This window comes from Phalaenopsis equestris, unplaced genomic scaffold (assembly GCF_001263595.1).
Source record: "Phalaenopsis equestris unplaced genomic scaffold, ASM126359v1 Scaffold233198, whole genome shotgun sequence".
In the NCBI taxonomy this organism is placed as follows: domain Eukaryota; kingdom Viridiplantae; phylum Streptophyta; class Magnoliopsida; order Asparagales; family Orchidaceae; genus Phalaenopsis; species Phalaenopsis equestris.
Genome location: NW_018251151.1, coordinates 108,586 through 135,692, shown reverse-complemented (window position 1 = coordinate 135,692; position 27,107 = coordinate 108,586). Strand labels below are relative to the sequence as shown.

The 27,107-nt window shown below is 33.7% G+C and overlaps 1 protein-coding gene across 2 annotated transcripts in view; it reads left to right on the top strand.

The window, feature by feature from the left end:
* The window catches only part of LOC110038595 (probable cyclic nucleotide-gated ion channel 20, chloroplastic), a 100,121-nt gene that overhangs the window by 51,756 nt on the left and 21,258 nt on the right, over positions 1-27,107 (top strand). For both annotated transcript variants that reach the window (XM_020743471.1, XM_020743472.1), the window contains exons 7-8: positions 3,133-3,396; positions 26,003-26,148. In XM_020743471.1, the coding sequence (XP_020599130.1) occupies positions 3,133-3,396; positions 26,003-26,148 (410 nt within the window). The remainder of the gene's footprint in view (positions 1-3,132; positions 3,397-26,002; positions 26,149-27,107) is intronic.

The following is a 27,107-nucleotide window of genomic DNA, read 5'->3' as shown; positions in this document are numbered from 1 at the left end:
CTCCCTCGAGCTTTACGTCAAATCATTGAGGATGATGCTCGGACACCTCGAACTGTTGAACACCGATGTTTGCCCTGCCTAACTTCGAACTCTAGGTCGAAATCAAATTGTCGAAGGTGAGGATGGGACGCCACGAGCTGTCGACCATAAACATCTACTCCTACTTCACTTATAACCCTAGGTCGAAGACGAACACTAGAAGAAGTTGTTCTAGCTCCTCGAACTGTTGAAGACGATGACACCTTGAACTCTCGAACACTTGGTCTGCTCATGAACTTCTTCGAAACCTAAATTTTCTGTCAAACACTTTTATTTCTCTCATTATCATTGAACCGATCCGCTTTGGTTCAGCCCCAAACCGGGCTTCAAGCCCGAATCGTGTGCTTCATTAGGACATGCCGCTCGATATTGAAGTGAAGCGTGTGACAAATGAATTTATTTGCTATGCGCTTGAAGCGCACTCCGATGTGTGCGTTTAAAACATTGATTATAATATGTTTAGTTGTTTTTAAAGACACTCAAAACAAATTTTAGGCTTTCTTTATTTTCCAATAAAAACAAAAAGTCTTTATCCCCCTAAGTGGGGCGGCTACATGAATCCTTTTTTCTTATTGCATCCTATTAATTGTCATATTTTCATTGAATTCTAAAAGATTAAGATCATTTTTTTATGCAGCATGCCCAAGTCTTGTTTGTTCTACCTCTGCATTTCTTAACATACATCGAATCTAAACTTCTACTCTTCTAATAGGATCATCGGATAGTCGATGTTTAATGTGACCAAATCATCTGAGACGACTTTCTGTTTTTTGTCTGCCACTAGAGATACACCAAACCTATCATGAATATATTCATTTCGTACTTTGTCTCTAAGTGTTAAGCCACTCTTCTACCGAAGCATTTTCATCTCAGCAAAACTTAACTTTATTTTATGCTTCTTTAACATTCTGTGGCATAGAGCATTGCATGTCTCACCACCATCTTATAAAATTTTCCTTTCAGTTTGATCGGTATTTTTCTATCACACAATATATCTGATGCATTTCTCCACTTCAACCAACCTGAATTCTGCTAATCACATTCCCATTTATATCACCATCACTTTGAAAAATAGACCCAATATATCTAAAATGATCAAACCTTTTAATTAGTTGATCACTCATTGTTTCTGCTGTCAGTAGAGCTACTACTACTAAAAATACATTCCATGTATTTAGTTTTAGATCTACTCAAACGAATGTCTTTAGACTCCAATGCAAGCCTCTATAATTTAATTTTTTCCTGAATTCTTTCTCTAATCTTATCTACAAGAAGGATATTATCAGCCAAAAAACATACACCAAGGTACATCCTTTTGTAAATGTCCAGTAAGAGCATTCATAACTAAAGTAAAAAGATATGGCTTAAAGCCGTCCCTAATGTAATCCAATTGAAATAGGAAAATAATTGGTTAATCCCCCTTCTTTTCGAACATAAGAAACAACTTTAGTATGAATATCTTTAAGGACTTGAATATAAGTCATATTAACACTTTTTCTCTAGAACTCTATAAAGGACTTTGCTTGGAACCTTATTGTAAGCTTTTTCCAAATAAATAAAAATCAAATGTAGATCCTCCTTATTCTCTTTGTACCTCTCCATCAAATCTTTCAATAAATATATAGCTTCCGTAGTACACTTGTCCCGCATAAATCCAAAGTAAAATGAGAAATTTTTGTATATGAGAAATTGAAATTTTTGTATCACGTCTTAACATATGTTCAATTACCCTCTCCCATAATTTTGAAGTATGACACATCAACTTAATTCCTCTATAATTTGCACACTCTTTTGCATCCCCTTTTTTCTTTATATTTTCAAACTTCAATTGGAATATCATCAGATCCTACTGATTTTTTACTCTTGGTTTTCTTTAAATTTTGCTCAACTTTTTAACTAATACAACGGTAAAAATAAATCATATTATTTTTATTAATGATATTAAGACCATTAAGGTCGATCGTATTATCAGAAATTTCATTGAAAAGTTTATCAAAATAGTTCACTCACTTATGTTGAATTTCTTTTTCTAAGAAAAGTTATTTTAATTTTCTTTTTTAGTACACTTTACTTGAATTAAAACTTGATTTTTATTTTCTTTGTTTGACTAGTTTATGCATATATTTTTGACCCTATTTAGTACCTAATCTATTATAAAGATTTCTAAAAGCAGAATTTTTAGTTTCAACGTAAAAGACAATGAGTTTTATGAGTGTACTTCAAGATTTTAATATTTGGGATGTTTATGAAGAAGCAATTCTATGTGGGATAAAGTAACAACCACTATTAAACAAGTGACAAAAGATATACTTGGAGAATTAAAAGAAAAATTTTTTATAAATAAAAATAGTTCGTGGTGAAATAATAATGTGCAAGAAACAATAAAATTTAAAAATTTGTGTTATAAAAATTGGTTTAATTGTAAAAACTTAGAGAACTGTGAAAAATATAAGGTGACCCATCTAATTTTATGATAATATTTTCTTGTATTTCTTATTTTCATTTTAAAATCTAGAGCTAATAATCGATGTTGAGTACTTAAATTTTCATTTGAAATGACCTTACAATCTTTACACGCTTGACAATGTCTTTTTCTTATAAGAAAAGAATCAATTTGTGTCTTTTTAGATATATTCTTATAAGTAATAATTTGCTCATTTCTTTTCTTAAATAGAATATTAGTAATACCAAAATCACACGCTAAAGAAAAATCTAATATAGTTATACCTTCATTAATCACTCCAAAATCATAGTCAACATAATTTTTTCTAAATTCATCTAGTAGTTATACCCTTAGTAATTTTCAGGAGGGTTGCATTTTTTTGGATCCTCTAGTAGTTATAGACTTCTAATTACAATTTGCTTTTAGGATGCCTTTATTCTTCCTTACTATTTTATTTTTGTTAAATTTCGAATTCAAATCAAAGTGCCGCATGGAAAGTGTTTTTGTTGAAGGGTGCAGATTCTTCTTTTCAACATTTATGCTTATATTGTAACTGTAAAATTTTCTTTGGGTTTTCATGGAAGTAAAGAAATAAGAGTTATTTCATCAAAATTCTCAGTAATTTATCTTGATTTTCGTCTTCCTTTCAGAGAGTGAACCAATGTTTAAAGAATGCATGCTCTGATTCAGGGATACCTTTATGCCTTTCATTTATTGATTGTGGGAGTGGGAACTTTGATGAAAAATTGGATTCTCGTTCGGACAGGTCAGATTGGCAAAATAACACAAATGCTAGTGCTTGCTTCTCTAAGGATGGAGCTTTTCAGTATGGAATTTATGTACAAGCCGTTAATCTGATCACCGAAAATAGTGTGGTTACACGATATTTGTATTCCTTGTTTTGGGGATTCCAGGTATATTTCTTCTATTTTTTGCTTCGTATGCTGAACCAATGTTTTTATATGGAGAAGTTCATTTCAGTAGAGGGGCCTAAATGTCTATTATCAGCATGGTATATTAGATTTCAGTTTTGACACCTCTAGACATTGTGTCCTTTCATGCTTCTGAATTTTTAGTTAGTATTAATGCGTTAAAATTTCTGGAAACATTTGAATACAAAACTATACATATTTGTCTTTTATTATATCTATTGGATTCAGAACACTGTAGTGACACTAGAACCTTTCTAACAAGTACAAATCTAACCGTAGAGACAGAATTTCTAGGCTCATATTGGATCTTAGTTAGAACACAAGATTGATGCGATATGAGAATACAAATATATTTTAGGTTTTTCCAGCTCATCCCCTAACTCCCTATTTATAAATTTAAGTCATTGTTCAATGCTAAATGATAGACTATATTTGAGTAATAGACAGTTATAATAAAGCTTACTAATGATTGCTATAAAAAAATCTTAGTCTTCTTGGCTAAATCTGCCCAAATATTTTGGCAACACTTGATTAGTTCCAATTTGTGGGCAAGTTCTTGAGGAAGAAATCCCACCGGAGAATCTCTAGTGAGCTTTATGGTGGGTCTGATTATCTAGTTCGCTTTGTGTGGGTGAGTAACTTTGGTGATTTGTGCCTTCTATTGTAGAGTTTCATGGGAGAATTTGTCCTTTCTCTTGGCAAATTTGGCATAAAGGTAAATTGATTTTAGACTACTTGATGAGAAGTGCTCTTCTAGGAAAGTTAAGGCTATTAATGATTTGGTTCAAGTGTTAATGAGTTCTTGAACTTGTTCATGTTAGCAATATGACTTGATTGATTTGGCTTGGACGATTATGGGCGTCCAATATCATAATAAACTTTATGAGGATAGAAAACATTTTGATTTGTTCCATCAAGCATGTCCGCTTCTACTTCTTGTAATCATGCGATAGATTGAATTTCTACTTAGGATTTATCACAAGTGCTTACTTGATTGAATATTCATTTATTGAATTAAGTTATTTAATTTCAAGTATAAGCTATTTTCATGTATTTTATGGTGCAAAGGCATAAAATAAAGTGGTAGAAGCTATTGTTGTTATAAAACTTTTTTATTTTCATATGGTGGTTAAAATTGAAAGATTTAAGTTGTATTTCTGATAATTTTTTCACTTCTTGTTTTATATGATTTGCGCTTGATTTTAATTATTGCTTTGAGTAATGCATCATAGTTATTCTTAGAATATCTTTGTTATGATTGTAAATGAACCAATGCACTCGATGAACAACTTGAACTTGGCTCAATTAAAACCCAATCATGTTTGTTTAAATTTGTAAATAAACATGTTTGAAAATTTTTAAAAAGCTCAAAGGTTAAATAAACTAAACATGAACATAGTCCAACTTGTTTATTTATGTTCATGAACAAACTCGTTTTTTGTTCAACAAGTAATTTGTTAAGTACTCGATATTAAGTTCAATTATAAATCATATTGTATATAGATATTTAGTAATTAATAAATATTTGGTCTTTAATATATAATGTATTATCTTGATTGAGATTGTTCGTTCTATTATTTCTATTTTTTTTGTGTGTTTTCTCATGTATTCACTCATCAATATTAGAGAGAAATTAATTTAGTTTTTTTTTTGGTTAAGTTTACCAACATGGTATTAAAGTTGGTTTAGGGTTTTTATCCAATTAAACTTGTTTTTTTCTCTCATGTTTCATCATTATGCTAACTCATTTCTATGCTAACTTTGCTTTGCTCATCTGTGTTGTGATCTACCAATGTTGCCTTTGCTTGTTCGCTCGCATGAAAAATGCCAATTTTTTTTTTGTTTGCTTACTCTCCCTCCCCTCAACTCCCCCCACCTTTCCTGAAGGGTGTGCATTTTGCATTAAACATAAAACGGAGTACAAAAGAGTACAAAAAACAGGTCCTTAGACCTGCTTAGAAGGGGTCCTATCTATGCAGAGAATGACAAAAAGCTCCGACGATTCATGGACCGTATTAAAAGAGAAATTATGTAAAATAGCCCTTTGGCCAAAAAAATGAGCAGCTTTATTAAGCTCCCGAGGAATAAAATGAAAAAGAACATGTCTAAAAGAAGTAAAAAAGGCAAAGATGTGACAAAGTTCGGGGTTGTCCAACCAAGTTTGTTGCACTATAGAATGCCTCAGAAAATGTATTTTTTTTTTCTTTGTTTGCTTACTCCCTCTCCCCCTCCATTTTGTGCTATTTTGCACCACTATGTTGCACCCCGTTGTTCTCGTCTCTAGCGTGCAGTGCCCCATGCCCTTGTGATCCACTCATTCATGCACTATGCTAGTTGCATCATTAGCCCTTGCTGCGTTATATGCCACGCCAATGTGCACAATTTATCCCACAGTCATGGCGGGCCTTTGGACTTGGACTCATATGACCCATACTTTTTTTGATAATCTGCTCTAGCTCATGGGAACCAGGCACTCAGATGCATGCATTTGCTCAACCGCATTGTCCGATTATGAATTTTTATGATTCACTAACTCTTTCCGGTTCTCTTTTTCTCTTTTGGTGTTTATTTGTTGGTTTCTTCTACTCATTCTTCTGAAATGACCTACTCCGTTAACATTGGTTTTACTGTAGAAGTCAATAACATCAAGATTTTTATTTTCTTATTTGCCCTCATGAGAAATACCATTGTATTGATTTTCTCTCTTCCTAGGTATAAGAAGTATCAATTTTTTTGTTATGCTATTCTTATATGGATACGTAAAAGTTTTGAATGAATGATTTCATGAGAGTGCCAAAGAAATGTAGAATTTTTTCATTCCATATATTTTCCTTAGTTAACATATTGTTTGGGTACAGACTCTCTACTCTGAAAATATTTCTTTGCAGTACAGTGATAAATATGTTTAAGCTTACTATAGTTCATTGACAAGTAAATAGATAAACTTATTTAATATAGGCTTTTCATCACTCATCCCAATACTTGAGAGAAAAAAATGAGAGAATTTTCATATTGCTTTGTTTCTCTTTAGTGTCTATCCATCTATGTTGTCTGCTTAAGCTCAATTAGTTAGTAACCATGCAGTTTTTAATTTATTCTTAGCTCTTTTTAAATTCTCTAGATCGCCGAGTTTACTACTCCTAATCTTAAAGATACTGCTTTAGCTGCTAGCATTACATTTGGTTGTGGTAGTCATGTATTATGGTGATAGACTTCATCCTGATGTCAATTCCGTTCTCTCTCTCTTGCACAATTAGAGAACTAATCACTTATTTGATTGCTGTTGAGAAAAAAATTTATTATCCTTTAGTTGCTCGCTTTCCACCCTACTCTCGATTCTACTAATGTTTATTCTGAATTATTTCTCTCCCAAGTAGATTGTGATCGCCGACTACAACATTTTCCTCTAATTACCACTACTTTTCATGTTGTTTCCTCCTTTGATTCTGCTGCTGGTGCTCACTTAAGTACATCTTAGGTCTGAGATTCTGTTGCTCACTCCCATGTGATGGTTAAACCCATGATAATATTTATCTCTCACTGCGCAAACTCTCATTCCCTTAATCATTGCTATTGGATTTCTCTCTCTTATTTAGGGGAAATTTTTTAAGATCTTCTCCTTTACTTGAGATGATGTTTTATATATTTCTAACTTTCTAGTCGTCAGATTATTTTTCATATTTAATCTTTAGTTTGTGGCATTTTAATTTAAATTTATGCTCTTATTTCATATATTAAAGATAAGATTACATCATCCAATGTATTTCTTTTGTTAATTTAATGCATTTTAAGAATGGATTATGAGCTCTATCTCAAGGAGTATTAGCCTTTTATTTGAGGCATTTGATTGTGATTTATTGAATGGACTAATACAATATTGAAGTCCTCCCCCACCTACTGCTCTTTCATATATTTGCATATTAGGCTTCCATTCCAAGGAGCTTTGCCATTCGAAGAAGCTCTTTCAAATGTCCCATTGCGAAAAGAGACTCTTTAGGATCATTCTGGAATGCGAAATATTTGTGTTCTTCCACTTCGGTGTTCAGAGACGTTTCGAAAATGCTCGGACACCAAAGGTCTATTTTCTCGGCGGCGGTGTTGAATGCGATCGAACAAAAGGCGCAAGTCTTCTCAAACGGAGCCTTAATGTATTGTCACTGTCTATAGAGAGTTTCAGACTAGCAAAGACAATTGTGCATTATTTATTTATTTTATTATATTTTTAATTTTTTTCATTTGTCTAATGTTTCCATAAAATTTTCTCCTCTTCCTGATGTTTTTTTAATAAATTCCAAGTATGAATGTGCTATTGATGTCAATGTATTTGCAATTTAGTTATGTTTAGATATATCACAAAAAAAAATGTTGTCTTAACTCATATTTCAATTACTTTTGCATTATGTATAATCTTTTGATCATATTTCACATATCTCATTAGATATTATAATCTTTAGCTCATATTTCGCATATCTCATTAGATCTTAGGACATCATTAAACATGTTTGGTTTTAGGGGTTTGATAACGTTCTTTAACGCTCTTACTCATGCTTGATTGTTGTAGTTGTAATAAGTATTCAAGGTTATTGTTCCCATAGAGTTGGTGAAAACCTGTAATAACCAATTGTTAAGAATTTTGATAAAAAATTTTGGCGGGTTAAAATGGACCTCAAATTTCACATACTCGGAATTCAATCGAATCAATTTTGATCTCAAATTTCACATACTCAGAATTTAATCGAATTAATTTTATAAAATTCTCTGCGTCAAATCGATCAATTTGATATATAATACTATATATAAATTATGAATGAATTGAAAGATGTAAAAATTGGAAGTTATTAGTTAACTAAACCTAATGTAACCCTTAATTAACCTCTTTAATCCATTCTCGCGTTTTAACCCTTGAGATGGCGTTGAATGGGGTATTCCTCTCCAGAGGCTTCGATCCCTTTCCTCTCCCCTTCTTAGCTCCACTCGCACGTCTCTCCCTCCCTCTCGGTCGCGCTCGACAGAAGCCCTGTGAGGAGTTGTGATCGTAGCTCAGCCCGTAGATGCGAACAGAAGGGGGCGAGCTGTCCAGTGGAATCGCACAAGCCGTAGAGTGTCCAATCCTATTTTCCCTCTCTTGATTTTTTTTATTCTGCAAGAGTAGCTCTCTGCTATTGTAGCCGTGCAAATTGAGTAGCCTACAAAGTGCCACAGCTTTCAATTTAAGGCTCCGGGATTATTTCAATGAGAATTCCTCATTCATGCTATTTGAGACTTTCATTTTCTTTTATTTTTGTTTTAACATTTGTCTCATTTTTCGTGCATTGTTCATTTCTGGTAGCATTTGGAGGCACCATTCTTGGGTCAGCGGTGTCGTAAGTGGATTGCAAGTTTCGGTAGGGGTTTTAACACAAATCAGTGAAGGTGAAAGAAGATTTGAAGTGTTAGAAGAAGTTTTGGCAACATCAGAAAAGGGATGGGTTGTCGGGAAGCCGTTTAAGATTTCTTTTCTCAAATCAATTATCTTTTGAGTTAAATCATCTTATGAATTAAGACGTTTTGAATTTCGAAGTCGTTTAAGATTTCAGGTTGTTTACCCAAGATGACAAGTTCGAGACATGCGTGTGAAAGCTATTTGTAGAACAACTCCATAAATTTAAGGTAAAATAATTCCAATGCCAATTTAAGACGAATAATTTGATTTACGGAAAACACTTGAATCTTAAAACTTAATATTATGTTTTATAGTTTATTAAGATTAACATAAAAATTATCATAACGTCCAGCTGATTACCGAATATAAAAAATTTAGCATGACAACCGATGTGAGTAATCATATTTTTAAATTTCGGTAATTTATTTTATTTCAAATTATATGAGTTTAGTTAGATCCTTCTTATTGTTAGTTAGATAGATATACATAAAATATATGTATGAGATGAATATATATTAATATATATGATATACTTGATGTGCAAGATGAAAATGATAAGAAATATATGTATGATAACAACGATGAAAAATGATATACATGATATAAGAGATATGCTTGAGATATAGATATTCATAATATGATAGATGCATCATGATAGTTGTACATCAAAATATGAGTAAATATGCATGGTAGTAGATGCATAAATATGCCTCAGAATAATATATGTTATGTAGAATGAAATAACTTATATATAAATATTAGTATGTGCATGTTCAGAGGAGGATTTCACCCCCTAATGATACATGTAAGAGGTGCTAGTGTACTCGTGTGTGTAGAATTTTTCTACCACCCCAAATATTTGTGATAGTAAGTTAAATAACTGTTGTGCTAATGAGATAATATCAACCATAGGTAAGTAGATCAAAGCTTACCTCCCGAAACAATTGTGATGGTTATATTGCTAACCGTTGTGCCGACGGGATAATATTTGTCAGGAGACAGGTAATGGCCTTTCCACCCATAAAATTGGGATGTTTACATCGCTATTCGTCATGCTAACGGAAGTCGATGGGGGCAATATCGACGAAGGGTATGTTAGATTTTGTTGACGGTAATGCTCACAGAGTTAGATGTGTATGTAAAAGTATAAAATAAAATGAAAAAAATGCTTACAAAAAATTTAAATAATTTCATTTTGAAATGGTCATTGATACATGTATTAATATACATAAGATTTCTTATAAAAATATGAAAAACTGACATATTATAAGATTTCTTGTAGAGATGTGAAAAACCACTATGCATATTGAATTGTTTTTCTTTAGTTATTGTAGATTAGGAGTGTGATTATGCCTGAGTTATCTTTAGATAACTCATTATATTGCTTTAATATTTTTTTTAGGGTTAAGCATTTGACCAAAACCAATAGAAGAGGAACAAATGTTTATAGGAGACCAGAATAACAAACGAAAATGTACACATTTCTACTTATTAATTTTAATTGCTTTCTTTAGTGTCTCTCTCATAAATTTTGATATTTGAATATTAAAATGTTAGTGATAGAATTAGAATGACACAGAATTTATTCTACCGTTTGATCGTCCCTTCTTGTCTTGGTTAATTCCAAGCTTCGAACTGGGTTGTGACAAAACCGATGTGGCAATACTATAATAGACACCCAATCTGCCCCTCAAAATAGAACATGGAAGGACCAACACATCATGTCTTTTGTGAAGGTGTGCATATTGCATTAATCAAAAAGGTGTACATAAAAACATTACAAAAAAAAGCCTTTGGGCTTGGGCAAAAGAGGTCCTGTCATCCTAGAGGATGACAAAAGCTCTGAAGATTCTGGTACAGCGGCAAAAAAGTAAAACAAAAAATGAGCTATAACCATTGGGCACAAAAGTGCGTAGCTCGGTTGAGCTCACCCGAGGTATAAAATGTGAAATAACCTGTTTGAACAATGAAAGCAAAGTAAAAGTTTAGGGTTGGCCATCCAAGAACTCTGGTCCATTGCATTCCTCATGTAATTGATGGAGATAACATTATCTCCTTCAATAATAACGCCCTTGGTCTCATACATCCACAGTTGGAGTTGGTGTTGGATGGAAAGGTTGGTGTCTTCTAGGATAGTCTTGGAGTTTAGTATGCTCAATGAGTGAATGGCGAATGTCCTAAGATTGTCCCCTCAGTTTGAGAAGGTTGTGCTTAGATCATCCAAGTATTGTAGAGTGAGAAGGAGAAGGTTCTACATCTTTAATTGAGAAATCATCACTCTAAGGTACATCGTAGAAGTGCACAACCCGACACATACATCTACACGACTCAAACTTGTTGATTTATGCTTGTGTCGGACTATGGTCATAATTTCCAGAATACTGTTAAAAATTTTCTTCAACCTACAAAATGAAATCACGTTGCAAGGAAAGTGAAAAATTAATTTACCATTAAATACAAAGTTACTAATTATTTAATACAATTGTATGACATACATTTTTTATATGAATAATACAATTAGACATGTCATGGCTCGCTTTGTAGGTGATCTCGAGTATTAGATTTTAGGTGCCAATGATGTTAACCACTTCATATAAATTAAAGGTGGCCTCATAATCGACACCATTTCATGTATTGCAAAATCTCCGGCTCTAGTTCAACTCCATTATCATCTTGTGCGATCACATATGCTTGTGTGTTATCTCATATCTCAATTTATTATGATATTATCGATGATACTCTGCCCAATAGAAACCTCATTTTCCTGTACCATTGATGCACCAAAAACCTTGTTGGGCACTTATCTAAACTATCGTGCTACATGCTTAGACAGGTACTACTCTACACATCACGACCCGATTTAGGGTTTGAAATTAACTAAGGCGGGTACAGACGATCGGAGAATAGAAACTAAATCTTTCATATTCATTTTCTATAACTAACTATGAAAGAACAACTAATCAAATTAAATTAAAAACAATATTATTAAATTTACTTCGTTACTAGTCTGCGTCTTTTGTAAATACTTTTTTCGACTATCTCTCATATTTTAATCACTTAATTAAATATAAAATATTAATTTAAAATAACTGTATGTTAAAAAAAAATAGTGAATTCTCATACTCATAAACTACAGTAGTAAAAGAAAAAAAATAATATGTATGGCATGTAATTATTTAAATCAATATAACTATTTCATGTTATTCAATAAATTTTACTATATCAATAACATGTCTATATTGTTATGTATCGCATAATTGTTACATGAGCACCATTTAAAAATTTTTACAAATTAAAGTACTTTAATATCAATATCGTTTTTCATATATGTGCATGAGTACCTTAGCGTTTACCCACTAGTATTATAAATGGATAACTGTATCATAGACAGTCATGCATATATAAACATTCTATGAAAATCACTATTTACTAAAAATATATTTTATTCACATTTTCGTATTGGGCAATATATTTATAAATCATTCAAGTGATAATTTAAATAATACTGTGTATACATCATTCTTAAAATATGAACAAAAATTTACTAGAATTAAAAGTTTTTAGTTTGCAGTAATTTCAATATAACTTATGATAGTACTAGTAAATGTATTTGATCTAGAAAAAGTAAAATATTATCATAGTATAAAGACATGGGCACTCACCTCAATATCTGTTAAATTGTTATGTGATTTGTTTTGACATTGATTCTTCTAATTTGGAAACCTAACATAAAAATGATATTTATTTTATAAAAATTTATTTAAATTGTTATTTTATTTAACTATTAACTTTACAATATTTATATTTAAAATTTTTATATTTTATTTTCTGCAATCCCATTAAATTTTCTATTCAATATCTATATATTTTATTAATTTTAACATCAAAAAAATTATTAAACTTGTCTCTGTTGAGCCCTAAATCACTCGAAGGTCTTCTCATACAAGATGTCACCGCACAAGTCTCCTTCCTCCAGCTCGATCACCTCTTCTGCACATGAGAGATTCAGATTGAGAGATTGGCTTAGACTCCTTTTCTCGCACAAATGCACGAAATCAGGCCTTCTCCTCTTTCTTCGTCTACACAACAGAGACGCCACCTCCTTTCTGTTTGACGACTTCCCTTCCTATATCAGAACGCGACTCGTCCTGCTCTGCTCGACATCGATGCCGTGAACTTTTGCCTCTCCTCTTCTCGAGGCTCTAAATCGTGGTTTTTCTTCATTTGACTCAATTGGCAAGTCAACACAATGATTTATGGGCGAATATTCCGCTTGGCTTCCCAACACTCATCGCTTCATCTCCCTCTTCGACTGCCTGACTCCTCGCTTCCTCTCTCCCTCTTCAGTTTCCCATCTCCTTGCTTCCTCTTCTTTCATCTCTGCTCTTCATTTCCTCTCCCTCTCTTTGGCTCTTCGATTCCTCTACCCGAGTAATTAAAATTGGACGTTATAACTTTCCCCATTTACAAAAATTTTATTCCTGAAATTAAAAATTTTAATATTAATAATATTAAAATTTTCTATTATTACCTTATTGGCTTTTTCATCAAAGTTACATTAATTATTCTTAAATTGTCTCTGATATCATTTTTGTTACAACCCGACCTGGTTTTCAAATTAACCAAGACATGTACAGACGATCAAACGGTTGGGCGGTGGGAACTAATTTTTTTCATATTTATTTTCTATAACTATGAAAAAGACACTAATCAAATTAAATTATAGCGTTATATTTAAATTTACATCGTTACTGGTTGTCCCGCTTTCTATAAATATTTTTTCGTCTATCACTTTTCTTTTAATAACTTAATTAAACTTAAAATGTTAATTTAAAATAACAGTACGCTTATACAAATATAGTGAATATTCATACTCTTAAACTATAGTAATACAAGGAAAAAATGAAAAACAACATGCATGCCAGTTAAATATTTCTTAAATTAATATAATTATTTGATGTTTTTCAATGAATCTTATTATATCGACAGAATCTATATATCATTATATATCTGCGCAATCATCACAAGAACACCGTCTAAAATTTGCACTAAATAATGTACTTTAATATCGATATGCCTTTCAATATACGTGCACGAGCAACTTAGTTTTCTTCCACTGCTACCGTAAAAAGATGACTATAGTATATTCAATCATGCACATACAAACATTTTTTGAAAATCACTATTAACTAAAAATATATTTCATTACTATTTACATATCAGACAATATACTTAAAAATCATTTAAATGATAATTTAAATAATATTGTGCACAGATATCTTTTATATAAAATGAACAAAAATTCAATAGAATTCAAAATATTACAAAACTTTTATTAATTATCATTTTAATTAGCTATTGAATTTACTTTATTTAAGCATTAAATTTTCATTATTTTAGTTGAAGAAATCCTAATTAAATTTATTAATTAAATTTTTAATGCAAATCAAAATTTTTTATACCGAAATTTGTTTGGGTCAATCTTCCTCTTCCTCTAGCTCGCACCCTTTGCCTCATATTCTCCAAATTTGAAATTTTAACCAAAAGTTTTAAATAATGAAATTTTCTCTTAATATTATAGTGTGTGTATATATATATATATATATAATCATTTAAATAACTTATAAACTCAGTCGAGTTAATCCACACACTCGAACCCCTCCTCATGCGCCTCCTTCAATCCACCTCTCTCGGCCTTCCATGTCGCCACCATCTTCCTAAAGCTTCGTCGCCTCCCACAAGGTGAAAACCTTAACTTAGGCTTAACTCGGCCGCGTCATTTTATAGCGAACTGGTGTCTTTAGCTTTCGATTCCCTTGTTTCACCTCCCCCTCTTTGGCTTCCCAACGCTTCGCTTCGATTTTCACTAATTTTGGACTCTTCGATTCTTCTTCTGGTTTAAGGAAATAGAACGTTACAATCTTCCCCACTTTCAAAAATTTCATCCTCGAAATTTATAACCTAACCTAAGTCATTTGTCCTTAAGTAGATTGACATGATATAACCATAAATTTTCTATTGGACTCTCTTCTATAATTTCAGATGTATCACTATGCCTGAATGTATATAAATTTTAATGTAAGTCAACTTAAAATGCTATTCTTTTATTGTTATTAAAATTTTCTTATAATTATCATATCGACTCTTTCATCAAATGTTTCCTAATTAATCCTAAACATTGGCTTTTATATCACTTTTGTCCCGATCCGTCCTGGGCTTGGACTTAACTAGGGCGGGTACAGATGGTCGGACGGTGGGAATTAAATTTCTTTATTCATTTACTATTCAACAAATGAAATATTTACTAATAAAAAAATAGTATATTTAAATTTCCATCTCGGCAGGTCTTTTATAAGCATTTTCCTTTCTATCGCTCATCTTTTAATTACTTAATTAAACCTAAAATGTTAATTTGAAATAATCGAAAACTTAAACAAAGCTAGTGAATACTCATGAATTAAAACTGGCTTCGCAGGTGCCAGCCAAAGAGTCCCAGCGAGCGGCATTTTAATAAATCAATATATATATATATATATATATATATTTGATGCTATTATATGAATCTTATTTCATCAATAACATATGTATATCATTTTATATTTGTATCCATCACACGAGCATCGTCTAAAAAATTGTATCACTTAATGTATTATTTTTCATTTATGTGCACGATTATATTAGCGTTCTTCTGTTAGTACTTTAAATATATGACTTCATCATAATCTGTCATGCACATACAAACATTTTATGAAAATCATTATTTACTAAAAATATAGTTCATTATCATTTGCATAACAGACAATATACTTATAAATCATTAAATATTTATGATAGTTTAAATAATATTGTGCTCACATATCAATCCTTACAGCATGAACAAAAATTCACTGGAATTGAAATTCATTAGATTGTGTTAATTTCCATATAGCTAATGATAGTTTTAATAAATGCATTTGGTCTAAATGAAAAAAAAATTACCATAGTACAAAAATATAAGTACTTACATTGATGTCAATTAATTTGTAATTTGATTTGCATTGACATTGACTCTTCTAAAATTAAAGATTTAAATAAACATGAGTATTGATATTACAATCATTTTAATTAGCTATTAAATTTATATTATTTAAGTATTAAATTATTATTATTTTACTATATAAAATCCTAATTAAATTTATAATATAAACAAAATATTTTCTTACTGAAGTTTGCTCTGGTCAATTTTTCTCGTACTTTGGCTCGCACCCTTCGCCTTCTATTCTCCTCCAAATCTAAAATTCCAAAAAAAAATCCTAAATAATAAAATTTTCAATTAACCTTTTAAAAAATTATATTTACCTTTTATAAACTCGGTAAAGTTAATCCTTGCACGCTGCCCCTCTGCATTCGTCGCCTTCTTCAAACGAGAGCTTCTCCGTTGATGGAACTCCAAACTCACGTGGCTTCAGCTCTCCTCACATTCCAACTTCCTCATACTGCCTCGCTTGGCCTTCCACGTCACTGCCCTCTTCCCCAAGCTTTCTTATCACTAGCTAGACGAAAAACCTAACTTAGGTTCAACATTTCCTGCAGCATTTGACTCTTAGGTAAGCAAATCATGCCTAGGCCGCATCGTTTTGTAGGTGAACTTGTCTTTTTAGCTTCCGATCCCTTAGTTTCACCTCCCTTTTTTGTTTCTTGACTCTTTGCTTCGATTCTCGTTGATTTTCAGCTCTTAGATTCTTTTCCCGGGTAAATGAAACGAAACTTCACAACCATTAGACTACTATGTTCTTGATTCTTCAATCAACTGAGCTACCGTTGCCATCATCTAGGTCAAGCCATTTGTGTTCACATTTAATATAAATGACACTTCTTCGTTTTCTACCACATTTCTCTCTTCCTGAATCTTGGATGTATCCTTTTGCCTAAATTTAAAAGTATTACTTCATTAATGTTAAATTAAATTTTTAATTTTTATTACTATAAATTTTTTTATAATTATCCTATTGCTCTTTCATTAATATTGTCTTAATTAATAGTTTTATATTTTTCTCTGATATCTCGACTTAGGGCTTGGAATTAACCAAAGTTGGTATAGACGGTCAGACAGTCAGACGGTGTAAATTAAAATTTTATTTATTTATTTTTATAACTAACATTTAATAAATTAAAGAGCCACTATAGAAAGTAAATTGAAGCTTTACACTTAAATTTACATCATTATTAGTTTGTATTCTGTTTGTTATTTTTTAATCAAATAGTTTAAATATGAAATGATAATTTAAAACAACAGTAAGTTAAATAAAGCTAGTGAACAATCATATACTCTATAATGACATAAAAAAGAGAATGATAGCATGCTAGTATGAGATACTATTAATAGATATGAAAGCAGTGGGCAATTTACTTTTTTAGACATGATTTTTCACAATAGTTCTTAACATTCAGTATTTTTTCTTATATTAGAAATATGTTTATATTATTTTATATTTGTACATCCGTCAAAAGAGCACAGTTTAATATGTCAATAAGACATATCAATATCAATAATATGTTTTATTCACGTGCATGGGTACCTTGACATTTTTTCACTAGTATCATAAATGAGTAAAATACATCACGACCAAACATGCACATACAAGTATACCATAAAATTCACTATCTAATAATGATTATCTTATTCTCATTTGTATAATAGTCAATATACTGGTATAACATTTAATATTCATGTTAATTTAAACAGTATTGAGTACAAATTATTCTTTCAATACGAAAAAAAATTCAATGAAATAAAAAATTGTGAGTTTGTAGTGATTTCAATATAATTAGCGACAGTAACAATAGATGTATTTGATCTAAAAGAAGCAAAAATATTACAATATTTAAAGAACATTAGTACTCACCTTTAATGTTGCAACTTTCTTCTTTTTCCTCTACATTGAACTTCTACAACTTAAATCTTGTTTAATTAAACATATTTTTAATATTTTATTGCACTATATCTATATTAAATTCATTAATTAAAATAAATAAATTTTAACATTTACCTTAGTTATCTATAACCAAATCTCCCTTTCTTTAGTTTCTTATTGATTTCAAATGCACTTATTATTAATATTTATGAATAAACATATATATATATATATATATATAATATATAATTCATTAATTAAAATATAATTATACCTAAGTTATCTAATTTTCCTTCAACTCGCTGCCCTTCTAGTACCCACACACTAGATTTTTCTCCTCTGATAGGGATCGAGCTCCTTTTCCTCTACTCCTTCGCACGGGGGCTCAAGTTCAATGCTAATGGTGGGTCGATCTCCTTTTCCTCTAAATCTCATGCATTTTTCTTAATTTTATTATGGTTTTTACACCCACCATCTTGTTCTCAGGATTTTTGTAATACTGCATACATAGGGACTTCCGCAATCACCGGGAGATTGAATAAGCTGTTTTTTCTTGTTTGACAATTTTTGTCGAGACACTTGTCGTTTTGAGCTATTTCATATTTTCTTATTTCTATTTTGAGCTAGTTTCTATTAAAGACATTTATATATGTTTATTTTGTTGTTTTGGAGGACTTTTGGCTTTGTTATGTTTTTTTAAGATTTTTTGTTTTTTTGGTTTTTTTTTTTTTCTATCGGAGTATTGTATTCTTGGATTTCTTTTTAGGTTGGAGTGTATGCAACTTGATAGTATCGAGGTGGTGATCCCTCCTAAACTTTCGAAGGATTCTTTTGTTTTCGAATGTGTTGTCTTCTGAAAGTTGTACTAGGTCTATTATACCAAACCCGGAAACCTATTTAAGTCTTATAGTGCTATTTTTTAATTTGTGTATGTTTTTCTTATGTATTGAACTTTCAAACCTAGGTAGTTGTTCAATGAATACATTCTTCTCAATTACACCATTCAGAAAGACACTTTTAACATTCATTTGATGCAATTTAAATCTCTTAAAGCTTGTGCATGAGAAAGCTAATAATAATTCGATGGCTTCTTGGCGGGCTGCAAGGTTAAAAGTCTCCTCAAAGTATATTTCAACTGGATTGTATTCTTAGACCACTATTCTAGCATTGTTGTTTAAAACTGATATAAATTCATGTAACTTATTTTTGAATACTTTGTTATTTTTTATTATACTATAATTAGTTAGCCAACGCACTAGATTCTAAATATTATTCAATGTGAATTAATTTAACTCTTAATGTGTAGCACTAGCTCTTCAGCTAGAGCCTCATTTATATTGGTAGGATCAATCAAAGATATAAATGTAGTTTGACTAACTTCTTGTCCTATACTATTTCTAGTCCTACCACCAAGTGATGGGTCTCCTATGATAAGATATTTTGGTTGACTCGAGGAGTATCTCCTTTCTTTAGACAATTTTTGCTTCTCGTTATGTTTCTTTAATTCCAAATATTCTTAGTCGGACACTGTGTCTTCATCTTTATTTATTTCTATACGTAGACTGAAAAGATTTGATTTATTAAAGTTAACATTCGTAGAATCCTCTACAACTAAAGTTCGCTTGTTAAAAATTTATATGCTTTTACTACCTGGCATATCATTAGAAAATAATTTCATCTAATTTGACATCAAATTCCCCAAACTTTGATTTTTCATTATTTAACACAAAATTTGCATAAAAACATGTACATGAGAAATATTTGGATTTCCTCATTTTATTAGCTCATACGGTGTTTAATTTAGCTTAGTCTCATATTTACTCAATGTAGTACATAACAAACGATGTTTATAACTTGAGCTCAAAGTATTTTGGAAGCTTGTATTCATTTAACATTGATCTAGAAGCATTTATAAGAGTTCTATTTTTTCTTTTAGCAATCATATTTTGTTGTGATGACCTAGGTGCTGAAAAATTATATTCTATACCACTCTCTCTACATAATGTTTAAAATGCCTCATTTTTAAATTCCTCATTTTGATCACCAACAACAACAACAACAACAAAGCCTTAATCCTCATTGTGATCATTAAACATATTTTCGTTGTACCTAAACAACAAATATTTTAAAAATAGCAAATGATTTTTTTTATGATTGATGAGGACTAGTGGGCTGAACCAGCATTTAGCGTGGGGGCCGATTCAGCATGTGGCCAGCCTTAATTGGGGCTGGTGTTACCACCTATGGGGAGGGGCCTCCCTCTCCTTTCTTATCTACTATTATAAATAAGTCATTGCTTTGTTTAAGGTTAGTTTTGTTGTGTTTTATATTAGGACAGCTGTTAGCTTTCTCTATTTTTTCTGTTAGGGCTGTATTCAAAGTCGAGTGCTCCTCCGACAATATCTTGCTCCGAGGTGGTGACTATCATTTGTTTTATCATCCCACAATCTCCTCCTTGCTGTCGCCCTCCTCCCCCCTTTTCTGCTCACTGTAGTTCATCTGCAATACCCGCCCTTTTCTGCTTGCAGTCTCCCATCTTTCGTGATCAACCCGCCTCCCTGTTCGCTACAGTTCAACCATACACTCCCCCTTTTCTTCTTGCTGCAACCCAGCCACAGCCACAGCCACAGCCACAGCCACAACCACAACCACAACAACCTTTCCCTTTTCTGTCGTCCTACCACGCCCAACTTCTTCCCCTACCCCTTGCCACAACCTACCACCATCTTGCCGCCTTCTTATTGCTGCCTCCAAACTGTAGTCCACTTTATCCCTGTTACCCTCCAATCCATCATCCACATGACCCAAGCGGTCCTCCAACTACATCCCTACTTTCTGCCAATCGCAGCCACCGTTGACAGCTCCCTTACCACCCCGATCTACACCCTAGTTATATGTCGTGTCATTGTTTTTCCAATTTTCAAGTGTCTTTTTCGTACCCCCTTTTAAATTTCAACAATAATATTTGCTTTTCTTCAACAGTTTGGGTTAATTTTGGTATCATTTGGTATCAAAGCAAGCATAACGTTAGAGATTCCTAGCATCCGCCTTAACCCTCTATTAAAAATTTTCTTTTTTATTCCCAAACAATATCCAAACTTTAACCTAACCTAATTTTTCTAGTTGATTTTCAAAATTAGCAACCCTAAATCAAGTTTTTTACATCCTCTTTCACCGGCCAACTCTAAACCCTAGTTATGTTACCAAGGAGATGCATGCCAAGTCTACCCGAGATGAGATACAACGAAAGTTTCGTCGACTTTGGCGGAGGCTTGCAGACATTGAGGATGAAACCCAAGGGGAACTTACCCTCAATGATGACTGAGAAAGCCGAAGTGGTGAAAGAGATGAGACTTTCAACCCTTTTCATAGGAAGGATTTCAGTGATGAAAAAGAAAGACCACGAAGCTTTGGAACTTATTATCAGAAGAGGTCGAGAGAGGAGGCCCGATATAAAGGGCACAGGGACTTCAGAATAAAGGTGGTCAAAGTTTAATGGTGGAATGGATCGAGATGACTTTGCTGAATGATTACAATTAGTTGAGAGGATCTTCAAGTAAAAAGAGGTGCTAGATGATAAAAATGTGAAACTCTCAACTATCAAATAGAGAAAAGTGTCTCCTTGTGGTAGAACAACTTGCAGAGGCCGAGAAAGTGAGAAGGCGATGGCAAGATTACTAAGTGGGAAAAGATGCGGAAGGCGATACAAAAAAAAATATCTACCTCACTATCGTTAGGATTTGTTTCTAAGATTCCACGACTTGTAGTTTGAACAGTTGTAAATGAAGTGTGATTTGGCCGAGCCAGAGGAACGCATTATAACCCATTATTTGGGGGCTTGAAGTGTGATTTGGCCGAGCCAGAGGAACGCATTATAACCTATTATTTGGGGGTCTAAAGCTTGCTATTAGTAATGTAGTGCAGCTGTAACATTGTTGGTCGACGTCCAAACCTTAATATTGAAAGTGGAAAGACAACAAAAATAAAACAGACAACCATCACCAGTCAGAGACCACCCACAGCTGAAGACACCAGTAGAAGCACACCTTAGGAAGTTGAGAAAACTTGTTTAGATAAGGATAGAGCCACCCCCAATGAGAAGAAACCTGAGAGGAGTAGCATGCCTTCTACAGTCATTGCCATAAAATGCTTAAGATGCAATGAATTTGGGCACATCACCTCCAGTTATCCGACGAGCCGAGTTGTCTTTTACCGAGCAGGGCACCGTGAAAGAGGATAGCAACGAGGAACAGGGTGAGGTGTATTAACTTTCACTGGATGAAGGAGAGGCCCTCGTGGTTAGCGGATCTTACAGATCAATGATACGAGGGATTCACAGGGACATTGCACAATAAATTTTAACGAGAAGGTATGCGTCTTATTATCGATGAAGTGAGCAGTAAGAACATGACGTCTACACAGATTGTGGAGAAGTTGGGCCTCATGACTCAGAGGCACTCCAAGTCATATTCTCTGATGTGGCTGAAGAGGAAAAACATAGTCTGCATTGCCGGAGGTGCCTGGTGGAGATTTTAATTGGGAGCCAACTGTAAGATCAGGTGTGGTGTGACGTGGTCCCCGTAGATGTCTGCCACCTTTTGTTGGGAATTTTACCATAGGCACGATGGGCTTATAAACACTTACTCCAAGGAGGGGAAGCACATAATCCGACTTCCACTGGCAGAGCCCGAGATCACAGGAGCCTTTGCCAGCAGAGAAGCACCGGTGGAACCATTTTTGGTGACAACAGAGGATGATAGGATTGAGGCACTAACTCCAGACACGGGACAGCCACGACAGGACATCTCAAGACATCACGGTCGTTATTTTACCAACATAGCCACCACAGCTTGTGGTGGTTCAGGTTACCCTCACTTCAGATCAGGTTGAGCTGACCGTGGATTATTTTCAAGGAATTTACCAGAATACTCATGGTACACAGACTCAGTTTAGTTCAGTAGTGGACCTTGGAACTCTAGAGGAGCAGATCGATATGGATGTATGCTCGCCAGCGGAGGAAGCTCGTCTGATGTTTTGAAAAACAGCCGACGGTGGGATCTGTGAAACACGCAATAGCATTAATATCAAAAAGTACGAAAACTATGCAAATATGTGTCTATGTTGTACAAAGTGAGCCCTATTATCTACAAGTATAGAGGAGAGTTCTCTATCACTATCTATATGTAACAAAATAAAAGAACTATTAAGAGCACGCTTTGCACAAAAATGAGCGGTCCTATTACATTATTCACGTGGAATATGCAAAAATAAAACTTATCTAAATTTCAACAAAAAGGTTGGATTTGAAGCATCATGCGGCCTATGTTGCCAAAACTTTCTTTTTATAGTAGAGCAACAAAGCTTGATAATGTTGTTGTTGTCGCTTTCAATGATATTGCCTTTACTCTCAAACATCCATGGCTTACATAAAATCCACGCATGGATAGCTTGAAGCTCCACTTCAGAGCTATCCCAATGTTCGAAATAGTTGCCCGCCACAGAAATACCAAAGCTCAACTCGTCCCATAAAACTGCACCTGTGCTAGCAACCTTGGAGGAAAGGAGGGTCCCATCATCGTTAAGCTTGATCCATCCAGAAGGGGGAGGATGCTAGTAAGCAGAGAACTAACCCAGAGGGTTGGCTGGCACCCTAGTGCTCACAGAATGGATAAAGAAATGTCAAGTGAGAGCCTCCAAAATAGTGGATGTGAGAACGATAGGAGTACCATGCGCTCGAACATGAGTTTTTGCATTGGGGGCTCTCGAAGAATGGTGAACGATGTAGCGGTAACAACGTGCTTGAGCCAAATTATTGGCATTGGCGGTTTGGAGAAATTGCATGACATCACTAGCATTGGCAAAATTGGGTACAGAGATACGCCACCCGCCCATAATCTCTTTAGTTCTGCAAAACAGTAAGCATTTTAGAAATATGATTTATATCTTCGATCTCTTAGCAACCTCATGGACACTCCTAACTCCTTAGTAAGGAATGGCTTCGCTAGCCAATCCTGACTCGGGATGGCATCATGGGCAAGCCTCCAGAGGCTACTAGGGCCGCAGTTGAAGATCCTTCAGCTCCGAGAGGTTACAATAACTCCATCACCGATAACGGGCAGACAAAAGCTTTGACTCATGAGGTAGCCCAACTCCGGGCGACTGATGAGGGCAAAGGGGCTGAACCAACCAGTTCAACAAGGGGGCCAGTCCAGCATGTGTCCGGCCATAGGTGGGGTTAGTTTTACCACCCAAGGGGAGGGGCCTCCCCCTCATTATCTGCTATTATAAATTAGTTCATTAGTTTGTTTAGGGTTTTTTTTGGCTTGTTTTCTGTCAGGAGAGCCGTAAACTTCCTCTGTTTACCCTTTTAGGGTTGTATCTGAGGAGAATTGGTGTTCTGTCTGTAGCTCAGTCTTAGGCGGTGAATATTCTTAGTTTTACCCTCCCACAATCTCCTCCTCGCTGTCGCCCTACACCCCCCTCTTTGCTAGCTGCAGTTCATTCACAACACCCGCCCTTTTCTACTTACTACAGTCCCCCGTCTCCCGACCAACCCACCTACCTGTTCGCTGCTGTTCAACCACACACCTTTTTTTCTTCCTGCAGCACAGCCTACCACCATCCTGCCGCCTTCCACCCACTGCCTCCAATCTCCTGTCCACCTGATCCCTGTTCCCCCCCACCGTCCACCTGACCCTAGCTGTCCTCCAATTACATCCCTACATTCCCCCAATTGCAGCCACCTTTGACAGCGTCCTCGCCACCCCTATTGACGTCTTAGTTTTATGTCGTGTCATTGTTTTTCCTTTTTTCAAGTGTCTTGTTTGTAACCCCTTTTAAATTTCAGCAACAATAGTTAGATTTCTTTTGTGATTTTGGTTAACTCCGGTAGCAATGGTTTAGAACTTTCACTCATGTAAATCGTATGAAGTCATCTACCATTACAAATCCATAAGATTTTCCTTCTAAACTACTAGTGCTGATTGGTCCAAATAAACCCATATGTTAAATTTCTAGCTCTCTTGAAGTGACTAAATCCTCTGTAGAATGGAAAAAAGATTTAACCAGTTTTTAAAGTCGACAAGCATCACAAATGCAAACACCTTCAAGGAAAAAAAAACTATGCCATTTAAATTCAATAAACATTTGTCAGACATAAATTTAATATCAAAGTTTTTATCACATAACTTACTAATACTTGGCAAGTTATGTTTCAAACATCAATTAACAAGGTATTTTCAACAATAAGAGATTGTTTCTTAACAACATTACCAGAACCAATTACTTTTAGCGTAATTTTGCCTCTAAGCTTCACTTTTTTGCCCATCTTGGATTCTAGTGCTAAGAATTTACTTTTTTCGCTAGTTAATTGTCTAGAGCATCCGCTATCCAGATACATGAAATTAGTTAGAGGTATTAGGAACCTAGGCCATTCCGTCTCCCTAAAAAAAATAGATGAATGCATGCGGTGATTAATTTTATCATTTGTTACTTCCCATTTCAATGGTGTTTTTATGTGAAATTTGTGGGGGCATAATGATGCAATATGTCCAACTACTCAACATGAATGACATATACTGTTAGGGAATGCATGCTCAAATCTATGAGATAAAAGTTCTACTTTCTTGAAGGGAATGCTGCTAAAGGTGCCACTTTAGATGGTGCAAATGTTGATTAGTTTTTTTATTCTAACACTTTTTTTCTATGGTTTTCATTTGTACTCTTAGTTATTCCTATATCAAGCTTTAACTTATGTGCTTGTACTCTGAAGATTTTCAAACTTGCATTCTTAATCATGATACTCTTCTTCTACTTCAGAATACATGAGATTTTTCTTTTCAAAATCTTTCACTTTATTTGAATTGTATATTTGCGTGGTGTACTCTTTTTGGAATGATGCAAAGTTTACCATCCTGTTCATAGCTGCCCACATATTACATGCTAACAATGGGAATTATAAAACATCATTAATTTCATTATCGAGACACGAGAATTAAATTTCTTGCTGTTTAGTCCATGAGCAGTTATATCATTGAAACAGCCGTTTAAATGCTTAGCTACTTGTATATAAGCATCATCATTATTTTTTTGTTAAGTATTATTTCTTATTCAAAGAATGTAACTTCCACACTTCGATTATCTGGCATTCTTTGCTTTGATGGTTGAGAATGTAAGTTTCATTCTTTGATGTTTAATTTTTTATGTTTTCAAAGCTGTTATTGTTATTATGCTATTAATTTAGTTTCTTTCCTTCCCTAAAACTTGCTCATAGCAAATCAGTACTTTAGCTGGTAACCAAGTGCCGAGTTATTTTAAGTGGGAAGTTTTATTTACCATGGCCATCGGTGGATTGGGACTGCTACTTTTTGCCTTGCTTATCGGAAATATGCAGAACTTCCTCCTAGCCCTTGGAAGAAGGTACATTGATTACGTTAAAATTTTCTATTCATTTTCAAGCTTATATTTTTCATGTTGGAGTAGAAATAATTTTACACTTGATCTTGAGAAAACGGGAATATAGTGTTGCATATTGCCTGCATGTTTATGATGAAATTTTTTATAGAAAATTATAAAATGAGTGTTTCAACATAAGCCATCTTACTCAAATAGTTCATCCTCAAAGATGTCCTCTGACTCACCCGAATCAGCAGGAGAGAGCTTGTAAAATGCTACCGGTTTTATTCACTAGACTTGATCAATTAACTGGTTAGGTGGATACAGTTCAGACATTATGAAGACCTATTCCTTATCCCATGTTGAGCTAGGAGTCAGGCACGGAATGTTTTCTGCCAAGTATTAGTTGGATATATGCTATAATGCCTTGTGTTATTGCTATGTAACTTGTGTTGTAATTTTTTTTTAATTTAGTATTGTTATAAATGCTTATATTTAGGAATGCAATTGTAAATTCCTTCTAAGGTAGATTTGTTTGCTGTAACTGTTGAATTTTAGCCTTGTATCTTGACAATTAACTTCTATATAATGATTGTATCAGGAGTTTGGTTTGTATGTTATTCAAACCATCTCATCCTAAATAGTGCTCGTCCTGGGGCAACCTGATCTCATTAATCTCATCTACATTGGGCATCATTATTTCTCAGTTTGTTTCTCTCAACAATGTGATCTCATTTCTCCATCTTCGCAACCAACACTGAATGTGCCGATTGATCTCGTCCCCATCTTTAGCTATCTTTTTTCCCTCACTGTTTAGTTCTCTGATCTCATTATTAATGGTTTTAGCAGATTGCATATTTCTCCACCCATCATCGGTCATTCACCTCTATGTCAATGCTTCTTCTGTCACCAAATCCATGCCACTTGCAGTTGTCTAGAGTTCAGTCAATCGAGCTTTTCTTTCTCTGCCCATCTTTTGTCAT